Below are 17219 nucleotides of genomic sequence, written 5' to 3'. Positions count from 1 at the left end.
GTTCATCGATTTCAAATCGGCGTGTGATACAATCGATCGAGAACAGCTATGGCAGATTATGCACGAATACGGATTCCCGGATAAACTGATACGGTTGATCAAGGCGAAGATGGATCGAGTGATGTGCGTAGTTCGAGTATCAGGGACACTCTCGAGTCCCTTCGAATCTCGCAGAGGGTTACGGCAAGGTGATGGTCTTTCGTGCTTGCTGTTCAACATTGCTTTGGAAGGTGTAATAAGAAGAGCGGGGATAAACACGAGTGGGACGATTTTCAGCTGCTTGGTTTCGCCGATGATATTGATATTATTGCTCGTAAACTTGAGACGATGGCGGAAACGTACATCCGACTAAAGAGGGAAGCCAGGCGAATCGGATTAGTCATTAATGTGCGGAGACAAAGTACATGATGGCAAAGGGCTCCAGGGAGGAATCACCGCGCCCGCCACCCCGAATTCATATCGACGGTGATGAAATCGAGGCGGTTGAAGAATTCGTGTACTTGGGCTCACTGGTGACCAACGACAACGACACCAGCAGAGAAATTCAGAGGCGCATTGTGGCAGGAAATCGTGCCTACTTTGGACTCCGCAGAACTCTACGATCGAATAAAGTTCACCGTAACACGAAGTTAACCATCTACAAAACGTTGATTAGACCGGTCGTCCTCTATGGGCACGAAACATGGACCCTACGTGCAGAGGACCAACGCGCCCTTGGAGTTTTCGAACGGAAGGTGTTGCGTACCATCTACGGCGGAGTGCAGATGGAAGACGGGACTTGGAGAAGGCGAATGACCCACGAGCTGCATCAGCTGCTGGGAGAACCAACCATCGTCCATACCGCGAAAATCGGGAGGCTACGGTGGGCGGGTCACGTCATCAGGATGTCGGATAGCAACCCGACTAAAATGGTTCTCGAGAGTCATCCGACCGGTACAAGAAGACGTGGAGCGCAGCGAGCTAGGTGGGTCGACCAAGTGGAGGACGATCTGCGCACCCTACACAGAGTGCGGAACTAGAGACAAACAGCCATGGACCGAGTGGAATGGAGGCGACTACTGTGTACAGCAGAGGCCACCCCGGCCTTAGCCTGACCGGTAAGGTAAGTACATACAAAATTTTATTAAATGAATCGTTTCAGCAGCTTAATACTTACCCATTTTTCTAGTTTTCCGATTTTTTCAGGGCCTTTTCAACAGGATAATTTATGTCAGTAAAAAATGAATATCACCGTATTTGCTAGCGCTTAACGCTTAAAATGTTTTGGCCGTGTTATTTTTTTTGGGGAACGCACCAATGTGTGCTGAACTACGAAGCGAACAGTACGTTGATAATGGTTTTGATAATTTCTCACCTGACATGCATCGATTAGACATTAGCTTGTCATTTGTAATTTAAGTTGATAAAATATAATATATTATAGAAAGAATGTTTTTTGTTGTTCTTTATTTGTGTTGTCTGTCATGGATTAGGAATTCAGCATTATAAAAAAAAAGTTTAATTCGTTTATCTATCTTATGTTCATCATGACATGTTATTTTAAATGTCTGAATAATATTTTATTCAAAGTAGATACATATTTCGAATGATTTGGGCTACATAAAGACCAGCATGCCCTAAAAATGGTATAGTTATTGAACATTTTCTATTAAATGATTTTCTTTTAAAGTGCATACTCTTCAAATATTGCATACATGATGTTGCCTTTAGTGGAATAGATCAATCAGTGCCTTCGTGCCAAAGTCTAAAGGCAAGCTGTCATGCCGTGGCCATAATGCTGTGCAAGTGACTCGAGCCTGTGCGTGTGCACCATTGCAAAAAGTCCAGTGACATAAATATCGTGCAGATAGATTAGCGTGTATACATGAAACTCGTCATCACTCAACAACCGACGGACGGCGGTGGCGGCCGACAGCATTAATATAACAAGCGTGTGGTACACTCTGTACCAGGCAGCCCATCCGTCTCCCTGCAGCAGTAGGTTCGTCTTTCGCCCAACAAGCTCCAACTCCTGACTTCATCTGGTATCCGCCAACCAAACGACTTACACACAGTTGTGCCGCTGCTAGTACATTGACAGCTGAGCCCAAGTCGAGTTCGAGTCAAGTTGAGAGTCGAGTCAGTCACTCTTGCCTTGTTGCACCAGCAGCCTGAAGTATACCCCTGGCTGTGCACATTGTTAATAACGCTCATAAATAATTATTTTTAACTTGAATAACTATATTTCAACCTGATCGCTGACAGCAAGTCACGACATTTGATGCTTAGCGAATGATATGTCAGTTAAAGAGAAAAATGACGCTTTTTGCCGCTCCAGCCTTGCTTTCGATGAACGTGTTGCTTAAGTGTAATTGGTCATCAGAGACAGTTATCCTTTAGGGCCCATATAGCCGAGGCGGTAAACGCACGGGTATTCAGCATGACCATGCTGAGGGTGACGGGTTCGATTCCCGATCGATCCAGGATCTTTTCGTAAAGGAAATTTCCTTGACTTCCTTGGGCATAGAGTATCTTCGTGCCTGCCACACGATATACGCATGCAAAATGGTCTTTGGCAGAGGAAGCTCTCAGTTAATAACTGTGGAAGTGCTCATAGAACACTAAGCTGAAAAGCAGGCTTTGTCCCAATGAGGACGTTACACCAAGAAGAGAGAGAGAGAGAGACAGTTATCCATTACAAATTGAAAATGTTATCGGAGCTAGTATATTGGAATACATTTAAAATGCCTGGTGAAATGTATGATTAGAGTATGGTCATTGTTATCGTTGATTTCATGCACAATAACACTTAATATTTTTATGAGCTTGTATTAATTTCGCAAATAACATTTGAAAATAGTCCATGGAGCCGTCCACAAATTACGTAACGCTCTAGGGGGAGGGGATATGGACTAATTATTCAACAGATCTGACTTTCAGTGGAAATTGATTCCAAGAATCATTGTCGCGAACGAAAAAGGTATGCTGCGTTGAAATTATCAGAAAAAATGAAACACGACAAGAATACGAACCAGATCCAATGGCAACAACCCACGGGACAGAAAGGATTTGGGGTTGGAAACTTTATACGTGGAATGCAGAGATCTCCTAATTTCATCGGGGGCACCCGCATACTCGCCCATATACTAGAGGATCATGGACTCCGTATCGTAGTGTTGTAAAAGGTGTGTTGGTAAGGATCCATGGTGAGAACGTTTAGTGGGAAGCGCACCAGAGGTGGCGACACACGTGAGCTAGTAAAAGCATCCATCGTGATGGGCGATATGCAAAAGTGCAGGGTCGGTTGGTAGCCTTTTTTACGCGTAGCTTGAACGCGAGTTCGACTGCTGATCTAAAAGCTCAGGTAGACAGGGTGGAGGAATTCAGACCGACTATTGGAGATATCAGCATCCACCAGCAAACAAACGAATGCCTTCGACTCAATCTGGCGTTAACATCGACTCTGACCACTGTGGTGCAGAACTCTCCGTCATCAACAATGTACGGTACCGACGGCCGTCTTGGGCGACTGACACAACCTGATGCCAACCGCGCCGAATCTCGAGTCAGCAATGCCGGACGAGGGTGAACTCTACGAGAACCCTCTAGTGGACTTCTGGAGTACAGTAACTGTTAACTGTTAACTGTTAAAGAAACCATCAATGACGTAGCCGAGATCACCGTCGGGTACATGGAGTGAAGTCGATGGAACGCTTGGTTTGTCATTAAGTATAAAGGAATTTTGGAAGAAAAGAACACAGCGCGGCGGGCGGTCATGCTACAGCATGGGACCTGACAGAACGTAGAACGGAAGGGGAAACAGTACAACCCGTCTTTTACAGGAGAAGAAATGTCGCCTGTGAGAAACAAATGCGAGGAAGGTGAACTGCTGGACAGATGGACGTGAGGTGATCGAAAGGTGGAAACAGCACTTCGAGAAACACCTGAAAGGTGCAGAGAACGCAAGAACTGAGGATCGAGGCTACGAAGGAAATTACTACGTCAGCACAGTGGGTTATAGGAACAAATAAAGTCCTTCACTGAATGGAGCAAAGGATGCCATTTAACAACTCAAGGACGATAAGGCAGTTGGTAGGCCCGATAAGGTTGACCTACACCGTCTGATTGACAGGATCTAGAAAGATAGACGGCTACCGGTGGAGTGGAAGGCAGGGATAGTTTGTCCTATCTACAAGAAAGATGGCAGGTTAGAGCGTGAGAACCGTGAGAACTTCCCAGTGACCACTACTCTGTAACCGGGACCCGTGGAGTAGTGGTCACACGTTCGCTACATAAACTGATGATTATGGGTGCGATCCCAGTTCCGGCACTTGCAATTATTCGTTAGTTGCCTTTTTCCCCGCGAACGACTGACACCTGATCCTCTGCAGAGCTTTTAGCTTAAACGGACCCGGAAACTTGGCTATCGGCGAAGGGAAATTCATAATGGAACCCCACTCGGACTGGAAACAAGGATAAATTTAATAGCCACGCCACACATTAACATTATCTTGCTTATCATTCTACCATGGACAGGGTAGAAAAGTGAAAGCAGCTCAAAGACAACTAGTTCGGTATACAACCTGGATTCGCTGGTTGGGTCGTGACTGCGCCCCGATTTACGAATCGCGTTCGTTCGTTGGGGCAACTGACAACTGATCAAATTGCTCTAGACACACACGAGTGAAGAAATATACGTCACAAATCGCTCACATACTTGCACAAAAGTTCTGTATATAGAAGGTGCGATGCGACGGTGGTCGGACGTCAAACTCATTTTGACATTGACAGTGAATTTTAGTTGTGTTTTGCCCCAACCAGCGAACATCCAACCATCGAGACAGCCCATCCCGAGCAGGAGAAAATAGCCGAAGAATACCAAACTCAGGTATGGAAAACCGAATACCTACAACCTGAATGAGGTATTAAGAAGGCCTGCTTAAGAGGTAAAATACCTAAAATAATCACTGGTGTATATTCTGGGCATAACACGTGAATAATGGGCCTCAGGTATGGCAATACCTAAATAATAATCGGCGGTTTTTTCATACAAATAGCGATTTTTCCATAACTGGTATCCGTGAGCCTCCAATAAACGAATCGGCACTGTACTAGAATAGAATGCATTAAGTGGCTGTATAAAGTTCAAGTGCAGCTGCCAATTGTAATCGGTTAACCCAGAAGCAGACGTGTCGTGCACTAAGTACACGCATCATGAAAAATTCAAGATAGTGGTACACAGAGTGAGTGTGGTGTCGCTGAAGGTAGTCGAAGACGCTACTGCTCGAGGGTTAAGTGGTCAAGTGTGAAAAAATCAGCATTGCGAATGCCGCCTATAATGTGCTATCCCAGATCATCTTTGGCCGTCTATCGGCTATAACGAATAAGTTGTGGGAAGTTATCGACCCGGCTTCGTCAATGGCCTGTATACGTTGTGGCTTATGGCTGTTCATTGAAGATAGCCCAAGAATTCCAAGTTCAGACCGAAAACTCATAAAAATATCTAATTGGCTTGAAAAATATACAAGTGAAATATAAACACCATACTGATATATATTCTAGCAGCAAAAATATCTTACTAAACCAGTCTTATTACACTGAGATTGAGGAGTATTTAACGTTGTTCACTTTGTGTAATCCTCTAAGCACTCTCTATTAAGTGTGCACATCGATTAAATCTTCGTCTCGGTTTGTTGTTCAATTTGTGTGTAATGTGGGAATGCTTTCACTTAATTGGGCATTTATCTCTGTCAACAGGCGGATCCTCGACGTTGACGAGATGAAATTCTGAGTGAGTCCTCGGCTGCTGAGGAGAAGTTATGCTCCGCCGCCATCGTCATCTGACACGTCGCATCGTTAAAAGCTTGTGTTGTTATTGTTGCTCACTTTCTGGCTCTCTGTCCGTCCGTCGCAAGATGTTCAGCTTCTTCAACAAACGTCGTAAATCTTGGCGGGAGCTTGACGTCTTTACAGCGTCATCTTGTTCACGCGAGCTGCTCTTTGCCATCTTGGTGTCGCGCTGGCTGTCTGTCGTGATGTGATTAAACTGTGTGAAATCTCAAGTTGTTTGTGTAAATGAGCGGCCGGAAAATAGAAAACCCCAACAGCTGCAATCTGTCACGACATATATCACCCATGAGAGTTTTGACATTCTTGCTTCTTAAAAGTTAATAAAAGTGAAATGGAAAACACACACGAGAGCAAGCCGCGGGGACATCAAGCCAGTCAGTGTATAAGCAAGAGTATATTTTTAACAGCCTACCCAAATTGCTCGCATTGGTCGTCTAGCTTGCCAACGTATGTGGGGAGATTTATATCGGGATCTATTTGCGAGATAAAAAATGTAACTCAGCTGTGTTTGACATTAAACCATGAAATTTATTTATTCAGAAATTCTTTTGAATTGGATATTATGTATGTTTACAAATAACATCATTCATTTTGTCCCCACTAATAATTTGGTGTCGAGTCAAATGTTTTGTGGCACTCGACCGTATAAAAGTGGAGTATTAGTACTATTCACTATTCATGGAAAGAATTTGTATGTGTAAGAGGGTTTTGTCATGGGTGAATTCATGATCTGCGGGCCCATATAACCGTACACGGAACCGCCGAACTACCAAAAATTGAGTTCTTTTGACGCAATTCCATAGTTCGGCCCAATAAGCCAAAATTTGAGTAAATCGATTAAACTCACGCTAGGTAGATTGCCTTTTCCTTTAGCTAAAAAATATACTCAGGAGTAGGTAAATTCAACCTAAGACCCCCCTCATTCAACTCAATTTTGAGTAAACCGACACGTTTTCTTTTGAACTGCCTTCAACATTTTTTAAAATGAAAAATTATGATATTACGAGAATTTGAAAAAGATAAATAATGTAGGAGTGTTAAAACATTGGATAACAATTTTCATGTAACATTTATTATTACAAGTTTATCATGTACAAGGGGATTACTGAAAACTTTTTAAATTGTTAAATTGGATATAGAAAGTAAAAAATAAAAATAAATAAAAATAATTTTGTTCATCACGGAAATCATGAAAACATTGATTATGCCTATGATTATGTTTATTTTTGATATCCTTTATTGTTTTCATTGACGCTCTCACGCGCTTTTACTAATACCATCATAAGCTGTCAACAAATTGCACCGAAACCGTTCGTTTTTCCGGTGTCAATTGCTACACCGGTGCAGTGCACCGTCGGAAATAAACGAATTCGACATTAATCTCTTCAATACCGACGTAGGTTTGCAGGTTATGTTCAGCTACCGACATGTGTTCTATACGATTCTTGACGGGTAGGGGAAGACGCGACAACGCATCGGCATTACCAATACTTCTACCGGCACGATGCACAACGCGATACGAATAATTAGACAATGATATTGCCCATCGACGCAATCGAGAAATCGCGACCGCGGACGAACCTTGTGCGGATTGAAAATCTGCTTCAAATCGGAACTATTGGTCACGAGGGTGAATTCCGTACCGTATTACTTATGGAATTTCGACACTCCAAACATAACTGTTAAGGCTTCAAACCAACCAAAGGGGACGCATGGTCTTTTATAGTAGACATAACAAAAGGCATTGCACAGTGGGCAGAAACGGGCCCGTAATCGGACTTATTTAGAAGCCGCTGGTTTTGAAACTCGAACTGATGCATTTTCCATGGAAAATGGGGCGATAAATCGAATGGTGATTGTTTCATCCGTTGCAGACCTCGGGAAGGGATTCATTTTGCCCCATTTTACCCAAAATTAGCCGTTTTCAATGGGTATTAAGGTGGCCCATACTTTTATGAAAAACAAAAATTTCGAAAATTGCCAAGTCCTACCTCCAAAATCAGTTCTTTCGGACTCCCAGAAGCTACGTTCAAAATTTGAGCAAAATCAATTAAGCCTAAGGGGGCGCTCAAAACGCTTGAAGTTTGTATGGGAAAACTTGGCCAAATGTATGCAGAAATTTTAAGTTTTCGAATTTTGCCGCTATGTGGCGCTGTAAGCGTTCAATAAATAAACCCTTTGGTATTATTATAGGTGACTATATGCCAAACAAGTTTGTCGAAGACCGCGAAGTGATCCAACGTCTGTGAAAAAAGTTATACCATAGGTAAAGTGAGGATAAACTTTATTGTTGTTTTTCCAATACATGTAAAGGAATAATATCAATAATGAAATCTCAATACTTTGCGTCACTTTGCCCAGGGTATAACTTTTTTCACAGCCATCGGATCACTTCGCGGTCTTCGACAAAGTTGTTTGGCATATAGTCACCTACAATAATACCAAAGGGTTTATTTATTGAACGCTTACAGCGCCACCTAGCGGCAATATTCGAAAACTTATAATTTCTGCATACATTTGGCCAAGTTTTCCCATACAAACTTCAAGCGTTTTGAGCGCCCCCTTAGGCTTAATTGATTTTGCTCAAATTTTGAACGTAGCTTCTGGGAGTCCGAAAGAACTGATTTTGGAGGTAGGACTTGGCAATTTTCGAAATTTTTGTTTTTCATATACGTGTGGGCCACCCTAATGGGTATACTTCCATAACTCTACAGGTCGCTGATTTTTTTTGTATATAAATTGATGAATATTATATAATTATGTTTACAGAATAGACTGATGAAGAGTTAATGTAGTGCTGAGCCTTATAAGTGACCCATTTTGCCCTATTTCACCCTATATTTATTGTATTAATGAATATATGCCTGTAACTTCAATTTATTCAGATTTTTTGTATATGAATGAAGAAATTTCATGCTATTTTATCTACAATATTGAATGACGATGACATCATGTTATGCTCAGTCCAAGAAATGGCCTATTTTACCCTATTTCACCCCATATTAGTAATAATGGTGAATATAACGTCTATATCTTCAATTTCTGCAATAATTTAAGCTTATAATTGGACACTGAAGATGTAATCAGCTCTACAGTATTGAATGATGATGGGGTCATGCTGTGACAAGTCTGAGTAATGGCCCACTTTACCTCATTTCACCCTATATAAGTTATATCGCCAACTGATCTTTATAATTTAGTTTGCTGCAGAATATTTTATCAACTAATCGACATTTTTTATTATCATCTATTCTGAATTTAATGATAGTGATGGCATGCGGTGCTGAATTCAAAAAATAGTCTTTTACCCTTCTTTACCCTATATTTATAATTAAAATGAAAATATTCCCCTAAATCCGATTCTGGTGATTTTTTTGTAAAGTGAAGTACAAAATTGATGTTTCATCTTTACAGAATTGGAAGGTGGTGATGGATTGCGGTACTGAGTTCAAAAAGAGCCCCATTTTACCCTATTCCACCCTACATTTACAATTTCAGTGAAAATATCGCTCTAAATCAGATTCTGATATTTTTTATATAGTGTTGACGTAATGCTCTACAGAATAGCTGCCAGGGCAATTTTGTAAAAAAATCCTGATATTATCATGTTTACAGAATAGACTGATGAAGAGTTCATGCAGTGCTAAGCCATAAAGTGGCCAATTTTGTCCTATTTCACCCTATATTTTTTTTGTTTTTGTGTACATATGTCTGTAACATCAGTTCATTCAGCTTTTCTTGTACATGAATGAAGAAATTTAATGCTACTATATCTTCAAAATTGAATGGCAATGGCCTTATCTTAGTATATTACCCCATTTCAACCTATATTAGTAATATTAGTGAATATAATGTATATAGCATCAAATGCTGCAATAGTTTAAGTTTATTATTGGACAAGTAATATGTAATCAGCTCTACAGCATTGCATAATGATGGAGCCATGCTGTCACATGTCTTAGTAATGGCCCATTTTACCCCGTTTCACTCTATCTTAGTTATTTCGCAAACAGATCCCTATAAATTAGTTTTATAGAATTTTTACAAAGTAATCGATAAACTTGATGTTATCTGAATTTAATGGCAGTGATGAAATGGGGAGCTAATAGGGCAAGAAATAGTACATTTTATTCTACTTTACTCTATATTTATAATTATAATAAAAATATCTCCCTAAATCCCATGCAGAGCTGTAGAGCTGGTTGCACCCAAAGTGTCCAATTATAAGCTTAAATTACACCGTTCAACACTAAATTTTGTTATGGGATGAGAAAAAAAAAATAACAGGGGTTTGGGACCCTAGAAGTGTTATAGTGAAAGAATTTTTGAAAAATATTAGGCCGGGCCTTCACAGTTCAAAACCGAAGTTTTTATGGATAACTTGGGGTGTTCAATTGATATGTGCATTAGAACGCACTGTGCATATATTTAGGCGTTATATAATAGGGTTCGCAACATGTAGAATAAGTAATAGGAGTTCTAAATATAAAGCAGCACTCTGGTTGACAACTGAAACTATGAAATATTGTTTAAATAACTATAATGAAGGTAGAAGAATTAAAATCAATAATAAGTGTTACACGGTGGAACAAAAAACAATCATTTGAGAATCATTTCAAACAGTTTATGTATTTATTGTAACGTTTTATTAAAAAAAATGTTAATTGTAGAAATTTGGAAATGAACTTAATTGTGCTGTGTACTAGCGTGGGACACAAAAATACATTTTACTCCTGTACACTTTTTGAGTTCCATTTTGGCCCCATATCAACTGTGCAAAATTTCAACTCGATCGGAGAAACTATATTTTAGCGCCAGCCGTTTTAAGTTTTCATACGATTTACTATGGGGAAAACTTACTTTTTTAAAGAAAAATCGCCACAGGTTGCCCCTCAACCTTTAAAAATATATCCATGATTGATTTCTGTTGGAAATTTTACGAAGAACAAACTCTCTGAAGACCGCAAAGCGGTCTAAGGCATGTGGAAAAAGTTATTGACTGAAAACCGAATTATTATTATTATTATTTATTAAAGACACTTTACACCTAAAGTGCATTCGCGTCGGATAATTTCAAATACAATTGTAACTATAACATCATTTTCTTCTTCGATCTTGTGATAACTTTCCACGTCGAATCGGAATTCGGAGCACTTTCATTGCATGATCGCTTGGCTATATTTTCATCTTCCGTTCCATTGGTTGACTCGGTTGACAACCGCCGCTTCGCAGAATCAGTCTCCGGGGTATCATCCTTTCCGTTCTCACATTCGTTATTGGAGTCGTTGTTTTCGTCATCGTCATCATCGCCGCCGTCAGGTCTAACCGCTGCAGGTTCAATTGAATCGCACTGCTTCTGCACCTTAGCCGAGCTGGATGATGGTTTTTGTTGCTGCTGTTTTGTTCTCTGGGATGCTGACTTATCGCTATTGTTAGGGTAGCTGACGTACGTGCTGTGGTTGTTCACAACGATGTGCGACGGTATCGGTTTATCCAACCTCATCCGGACAACACGCACACCGTTCGGTACTCCCGAGAAGAAATTCTTCCACAATTCATTGTAGATAGAGATTACTCTCCCGTATTGCTGCAAATGGTCGGCGATGGTATCGTTGCACATTTGAGGCGGAAGATCGTGAATCCTCACCGTCGTTGTAGGGCCATCCACGTATACCGGGATGTAATATTTTACTCCTTCTAGTACAAAGCAGTGTCGCAGGTGATGAAGCTTTTGTAGCCGCGGGGCTACTCCAGGATCGTTCATCTCGATGAACAAGCAGTTTTTAATGTTGTGGATCTGAATGCTCCTTACATCAGCCATATCAAGTTTGATATAATGCTTGAGGAACTCCTCCACTTTCTCCAAAGCGGGTCGATTTGGCAAGACACCGAAATCCACTACCAACGTGTTTTTTCTGAATTGTGCCATCTTGCATCGATGCAAGTAGAGCTACGAGACAATGCGTTGCAAAAGACGTCCGTCGCGCACGAAGAGCGGTTGTCAACTGTGAAAACCGAATGGTATGCCAATACTGTTTAACATGTAAGGAATAACAATAAATAATAAAATCTCGTTATTTTATCGATCGGGTAAGGCTTAATAACTTTTTCCACGAATGTCGCATCGCTTTGCGGTCTTCGGAGGTCTGATTCCTCGTGAAGTTATCTACAGAAATCATTAAACGACTTTTTTTAGGGATCAATGGGTGACCTCAAGCGGTTTTTCTTTAAAGAAGTAAGTTTTCCCCATAGTAAATCGTATGAAAAACCAAGCATGGCAGGCGTTACAATATAGTTTCTTCGATCGATCTGAAATTATGCACTGTTGATATGGGACCAAAAGGGAACTCAAAAAGTATACAGGAGTTGGAGTTTTTCCATTTTTCATATTTTCCCATACAAACCGTGTACCAGGCTACTGTGTACCCATAAAAAAAGACAAAAGACCCAAAAATGGTAAATTTTGCCTATCAAAATTTAATTTTTCTCGGAGTACTTGCAAAAAAAAATTGTGAAATTGTTAGAAATAATAGCAGTATTTGTTTTATTATTTTTTTGTTCAGCCATTATTTTTATTGTTTTGTTCCTTGCATTCTAATTTGTAACATAGATCATGCTGATTTTTTTTCTCTTCATGGTAGAGTAAATTCAATACTGTTGCTGCTTGAGGACGGAGTGACGGACGAGATGAATGCAACCAAAAGACGAATGCTATAGGGTCAGGTACTCAGTTAACCAGAGTGACATGGCTCGGAACGATATGCAGAGGTCTTTTTAAGCTATCAACACGGGACTGCGCCAGTGTAGCCAGGTAAAAGGAACAATCCTGAAATTCGCACACGAAGGACTCTTTAAATGGTCTTATTATGTTGAAAAATGGACAGCTGATTTTTGTGAGCTAGCTGCTTAACTGGCGAGTGAATAAATGAGAATATGTGGGTGAGTGTATCATTTGATGGGTGAGTGAGTTACAAAAATAATGAATTAATGAGTAACTAATAAACTCGCTCATTTCCAATTAAATCTAAACAGAAAAAAATGATTTGCCTCTTCTGAACAACAGCCATAAACAATCTAAAGTACATCCCTGACTCCGGACAGGGAGCCGTATATGCCCCTCACCACGGCTGCATACCTTCCATATACTGAGCTGACAGTGTCAAGACGCACGATTGTGGTTTCGCAGCTTGCTCTAATGACGACAGCGACAAATGTGTTGTTGACAACGTTTAGTTGATCTGCTGGTTTCTTGGTTTAGCCATATAATACACACAGCTAGAGCCAAGCGCAGCGCTCCGGGGGTGTCAGGGAGTCGTTGGAAACATTATTTATTGCTGTCATTCGGCTAGTGACATACAAATTATGTCAACAGTAGTGCAAGACACGGGAAGATTTATTTTTGATCACTGAAAGTCCCACTCTAGTCGTAACTGATCGTTCTGTTGTTTTGAGTTTAATCACGTCTTGGCCATCAGAGGCTAGATGGCCCTTCCTACGGTCTTACATTTTTGGACTTCATCTATGTTTGAAGAAAATGCAACAAAAAAGAAGCAAATGCACCATCAGTTGAACCAATTCTCCTGATTTTTACAGAGTACCGAAAACACCTTGGCCAGCAGTTATTTATTTGTCACTTACATATGAATTTATTTCGAAATTATTTATTCAAATTGATTACAGCGAGTGGCGCATATATCATTTGTGGCCTCAATTCCACGGCCATGTCTCATTACCCGCCGCGCCGAATGCTGCTGAGTGCATACATAGGAAAACCGCCGGGCAACCGCACCGAAAAGTCATGTTAATTTACTGAATGATTTATAATTAATCATAATTTATGTTAACATTTAATGTATGCACGCTTCGCCGCAATATTTATCGAATCTGTTCGGTGCTGCAAAACATGCAAATATAATTGCCCGAATCGCTTCTGGGAGCGACATTTTAATTGCGTGGTCCAGTTTGTACCATCAGATATGCGCTTGGGCTTTGGAAGTGATTCTCAAACATCGACAGATTGCCATCGGTTGTTTTCCTATATTTTGAAAGTAAAAAGAGCAGCTGCAATGAAAAACAGTTGTATCGTAGACATGTCATTTGTTGTTGCACACCCAAAAAAACACATTGTGGGCGTGAATTGGGTAAAACTTCGTATAATGTCTTCGTATAATGACTAAACGTTTATTAAAGAGTCTCTTGAGTTAAGAAACACTGTTGTAGGCAATTAGGCATGGTACAAAGTACGTCAAGTGAAATATGGAGTTTTTAGCTTCTCCTTGCTTAAGGGGCTACTATGGATGTCTAAAATGTTTGTATGGATCGTATCATTGAAATAGGCTCCCACTCCCTGTTCAGCGTTACGTATTTTATGAACGATAGCTTGGTTTTGGTAGTGTTAAATTGGTCGCGTAGAAATGCGGTTATAGTTTACTGCAGCGGATAGTTCGATTGTTTATGGTACTTTACATGTAATAAATACATGGCGGCAAAGTATAGTTTATTACCTTGCCTTTTTTGTCGTTCGGCATTACAGTTCGGGAAATTTTCTAATTGTTACACGGCTAAAAACTCGCCTATTGTTGCACACTCCATGTTATTCTTATGATGTGTGCGATAATTGGCGAATTTTTAGCCGTGCAACAATTGGAAAATTACCCTATATCGCATGCACCCTATATTTTTGCACTACATGATATCGGTAACACAAAACAATTCGACAATAAATCTGATTTTCCCTCACTTAATAGGGTCTTATTCCCGTTAATCTAAGCACCCATCAATAAAGATCGAATTTATTCTTGCATCTCACCTAACGACTCACTCATTAAAATAATATGATTTAATAACTGTCTCTATAATTCTGTTTCCGTCTAGTCCACATCCTACATTCAATTCCTGGCAAACCTTCTACGTGAAACTATGGCACATATGATGGTCAAACATTATTATTTGACCATAGGTGTGTATTCGAAAAGACGTTCAAACTTTTTGCAATCTAAATCAAATCATGTGTACAAGTACTATGAAGCTGAAAACTTTTAAACTATAGTTGTTCAGTATGACATAAACTTACATAAAAATAAACATTTGTTTTGCAATTCTGCCACTAGGCGGCGTTTACCGGGTTTTTCGTCTTTTTTTCGACTTTTTTGGCGGTTTTTCGGCTTTGCATGTTCACTAGCGCCGCCTAGTGGCAGAATTGCGAAACAAGTGTTTATTTTTATGTAAGTTTAGGTCATACTGACCAACTTTGCCGAAAACACCAACTTCCTAAGTTATCAGAATTCTGAGCTATGAGATTTCTAAAATTTGCAAGTTCACTAGCGCCTCCTAGTGGAAGAATTTTTAACCAACTGTTTATTTTTATGTAAGTTTATGTCATACTGATCAACTTTGCTGAAGACACCAGCTTTCTAAGTTATCGGGGGGAGCGACACTAGTTTTGCCAAGCCAAAAAACCACCAAAAAAATCGAAAAAAGACGAAAAAACCCGGTAAACGCCGCCTAGTGGCAGAATTGCGAAATAAGTGTTTATTTTTATGTAAGTTTAGGTCATACTCACCAACTTTGCCGAAAACACCAACTTCCTAAGTTATCAGAATTCTGAGCTATGAGATTTCTAAAATTTGCAAGTTCACTAGCGCCTCCTAGTGGCAGAATTTTGAACCAAGTGTTTATTTTTATGTAAGTTTATGTCATACTGATCAACTTTGCCGAAGACACCAACTTAGTAAGTTATCAGGATTCTGAGCTTTGAGATTTTTAAAATTTGCAAGTTTACTCACCGACGAACCGACGTGACAGTGGTGATTCAAAACTGTCCCCCCCCCAAATTTAACGGTCGACCAGCGAAGCGAGCGAACGCTTCTGTCAAATCAGCGCTGACACGAACCTCTTCCTATATGAATACACGGGGGTTTGGAATCATGCTACCAAAACAACGCGAACCGTTATAGAGGAGGCGGTAGTGTTCGGCTATTTTTCATCATGGCGTCGGGGACAACAAATTTGAATTTATTTGTTCTAGCTGTCACGTCGGTTCGTCGGTGGTTTACTAGTGCCTCCTAGTGGCAGAATTTTGAAACAAGTGTTTATTTTTATGTAAGTTCATGTCATTCTGATCAACTTTTCCGAAGACACTAACTTTCTAAGTTATCGGGGGGAGCGAGACTAGTTTTGCCAAGCCGAAAAACCGCCAAAAAAATCGAAAAAAGACGAAAAAAAAACGGTAAACGCCGCCTAGTGGCAGAATTGCAAAACAAGTGTTTATTTTTATGTAAGTTTATGTTATACTGATCAACTTTGCCGAAGACACCAACTTTCTAAGTTATCAGGATTCCGAGCTATGAGATTTCTAAAATTTGCATGTTCACTAGCGCCGCCTAGTGGCAGAATTGCGAAACAAGTGTTTATTTTTATGTAAGTTTATGTCTTACTGATCAACTTTGTCGAAGACACCATCTTCCTAAGTTATCGGGATTCTGAGATATGAGGTTTTGAAATTTTACTTGCTCACTAGCGCCGCCCAGTGGAGGAATTTCGAACTTCGCAACGCATCGTCAGTAAGTTATTGGCGTACCCAACAACTTTCCCGAAGACACTAACCTTCCAAATTATCAGGTTCTTGAGCTGTCGCATATCGTAACGTTTGCTTGACAACCTGATATGGTTCCTGTAGTGCAATTTAGCATCAAATTGTTGATGGTCCCTCTAGCGGCCAAATTGTCAACTAATCATATGAACCAAAGTTCTAAATGGTAGATCTTATCAAGCCTTAAAACTTTGCCGAAGAAAGTATTGCATTAACTCTTAACACACCCGAGATAATAGGCCACACCCCCAAAATGCCGAAATCCCATAAGCTCTTAGTCTCCTATAACGCTCACCCCTGTCTAGTAGGAGTTCGTTTAATAGGAGTCCGTTTAATAGGAATTCGTTTAGTAAGAGACTCGACTGTATACTGAAAATCCATGCACACATTTGCCAACATCTTCTATATTTCAATAATTGAGCAGCTTTTGCTGCATTTTAGAGCAGTGAAAACCAACTTTGGAGTGCCACAGAGCTTTTGTGGGATGCGAATTGAGGGTTAGTTCAATGAGTGAATCTGGTGATGTGAAAAATGAACGGTGATGAAGAACAATTCGGCAACCTGCTGCTTTGGTGCGATTGCCTTTCGGCACCCGCTGGTGTAGCTAGCTAGGCTTTGCTGATTGATACTTCTGGCTGACGGCTTCGACATCTGGCACTTAAGTCAAGAGTGTTGGGGTCCCCATGTAGGATCCTACTTAGGCGCTGTCTATAGGCGTAGACTCATTTTTGGTCATCTCATACTCCCCTCCCCTCTGTAAACTTTCGTGCACATAAAATTTTAAACAATTGTGTGGACC

The 17219-nt window shown here is 40.5% G+C and overlaps 1 protein-coding gene across 1 annotated transcript; it reads right to left on the bottom strand.

Annotated features, from left to right (window-relative positions):
* Positions 1-10845: 10845 nt before the first annotated feature.
* Positions 10846-11836, bottom strand: LOC134287093 (uncharacterized). Its single transcript, XM_062848794.1, has one exon. The coding sequence runs from the start codon at positions 11756-11758 to the stop codon at positions 10919-10921; it is 840 nt and encodes a 279-aa protein (XP_062704778.1). The 5' UTR covers positions 11759-11836; the 3' UTR covers positions 10846-10918.
* Between the last annotated feature and the right edge of the window lie 5383 nt (positions 11837-17219).

The sequence above is a fragment of the Aedes albopictus genome, chromosome 2, assembly GCF_035046485.1.
Source record: "Aedes albopictus strain Foshan chromosome 2, AalbF5, whole genome shotgun sequence".
Lineage (NCBI taxonomy): Eukaryota > Metazoa > Arthropoda > Insecta > Diptera > Culicidae > Aedes > Aedes albopictus.
Note: the sequence above shows the minus strand (reverse complement) of the source record. Positions and strands in the feature narration are given on the sequence as shown.

Bases quoted from the DNA above. Each gene is read 5' to 3' on its own strand.
- LOC134287093 (XM_062848794.1), bottom strand. From the start codon at position 11,758: ATGGCACAATTCAGAAAAAACACGTTGGTAGTGGATTTCGGTGTCTTG.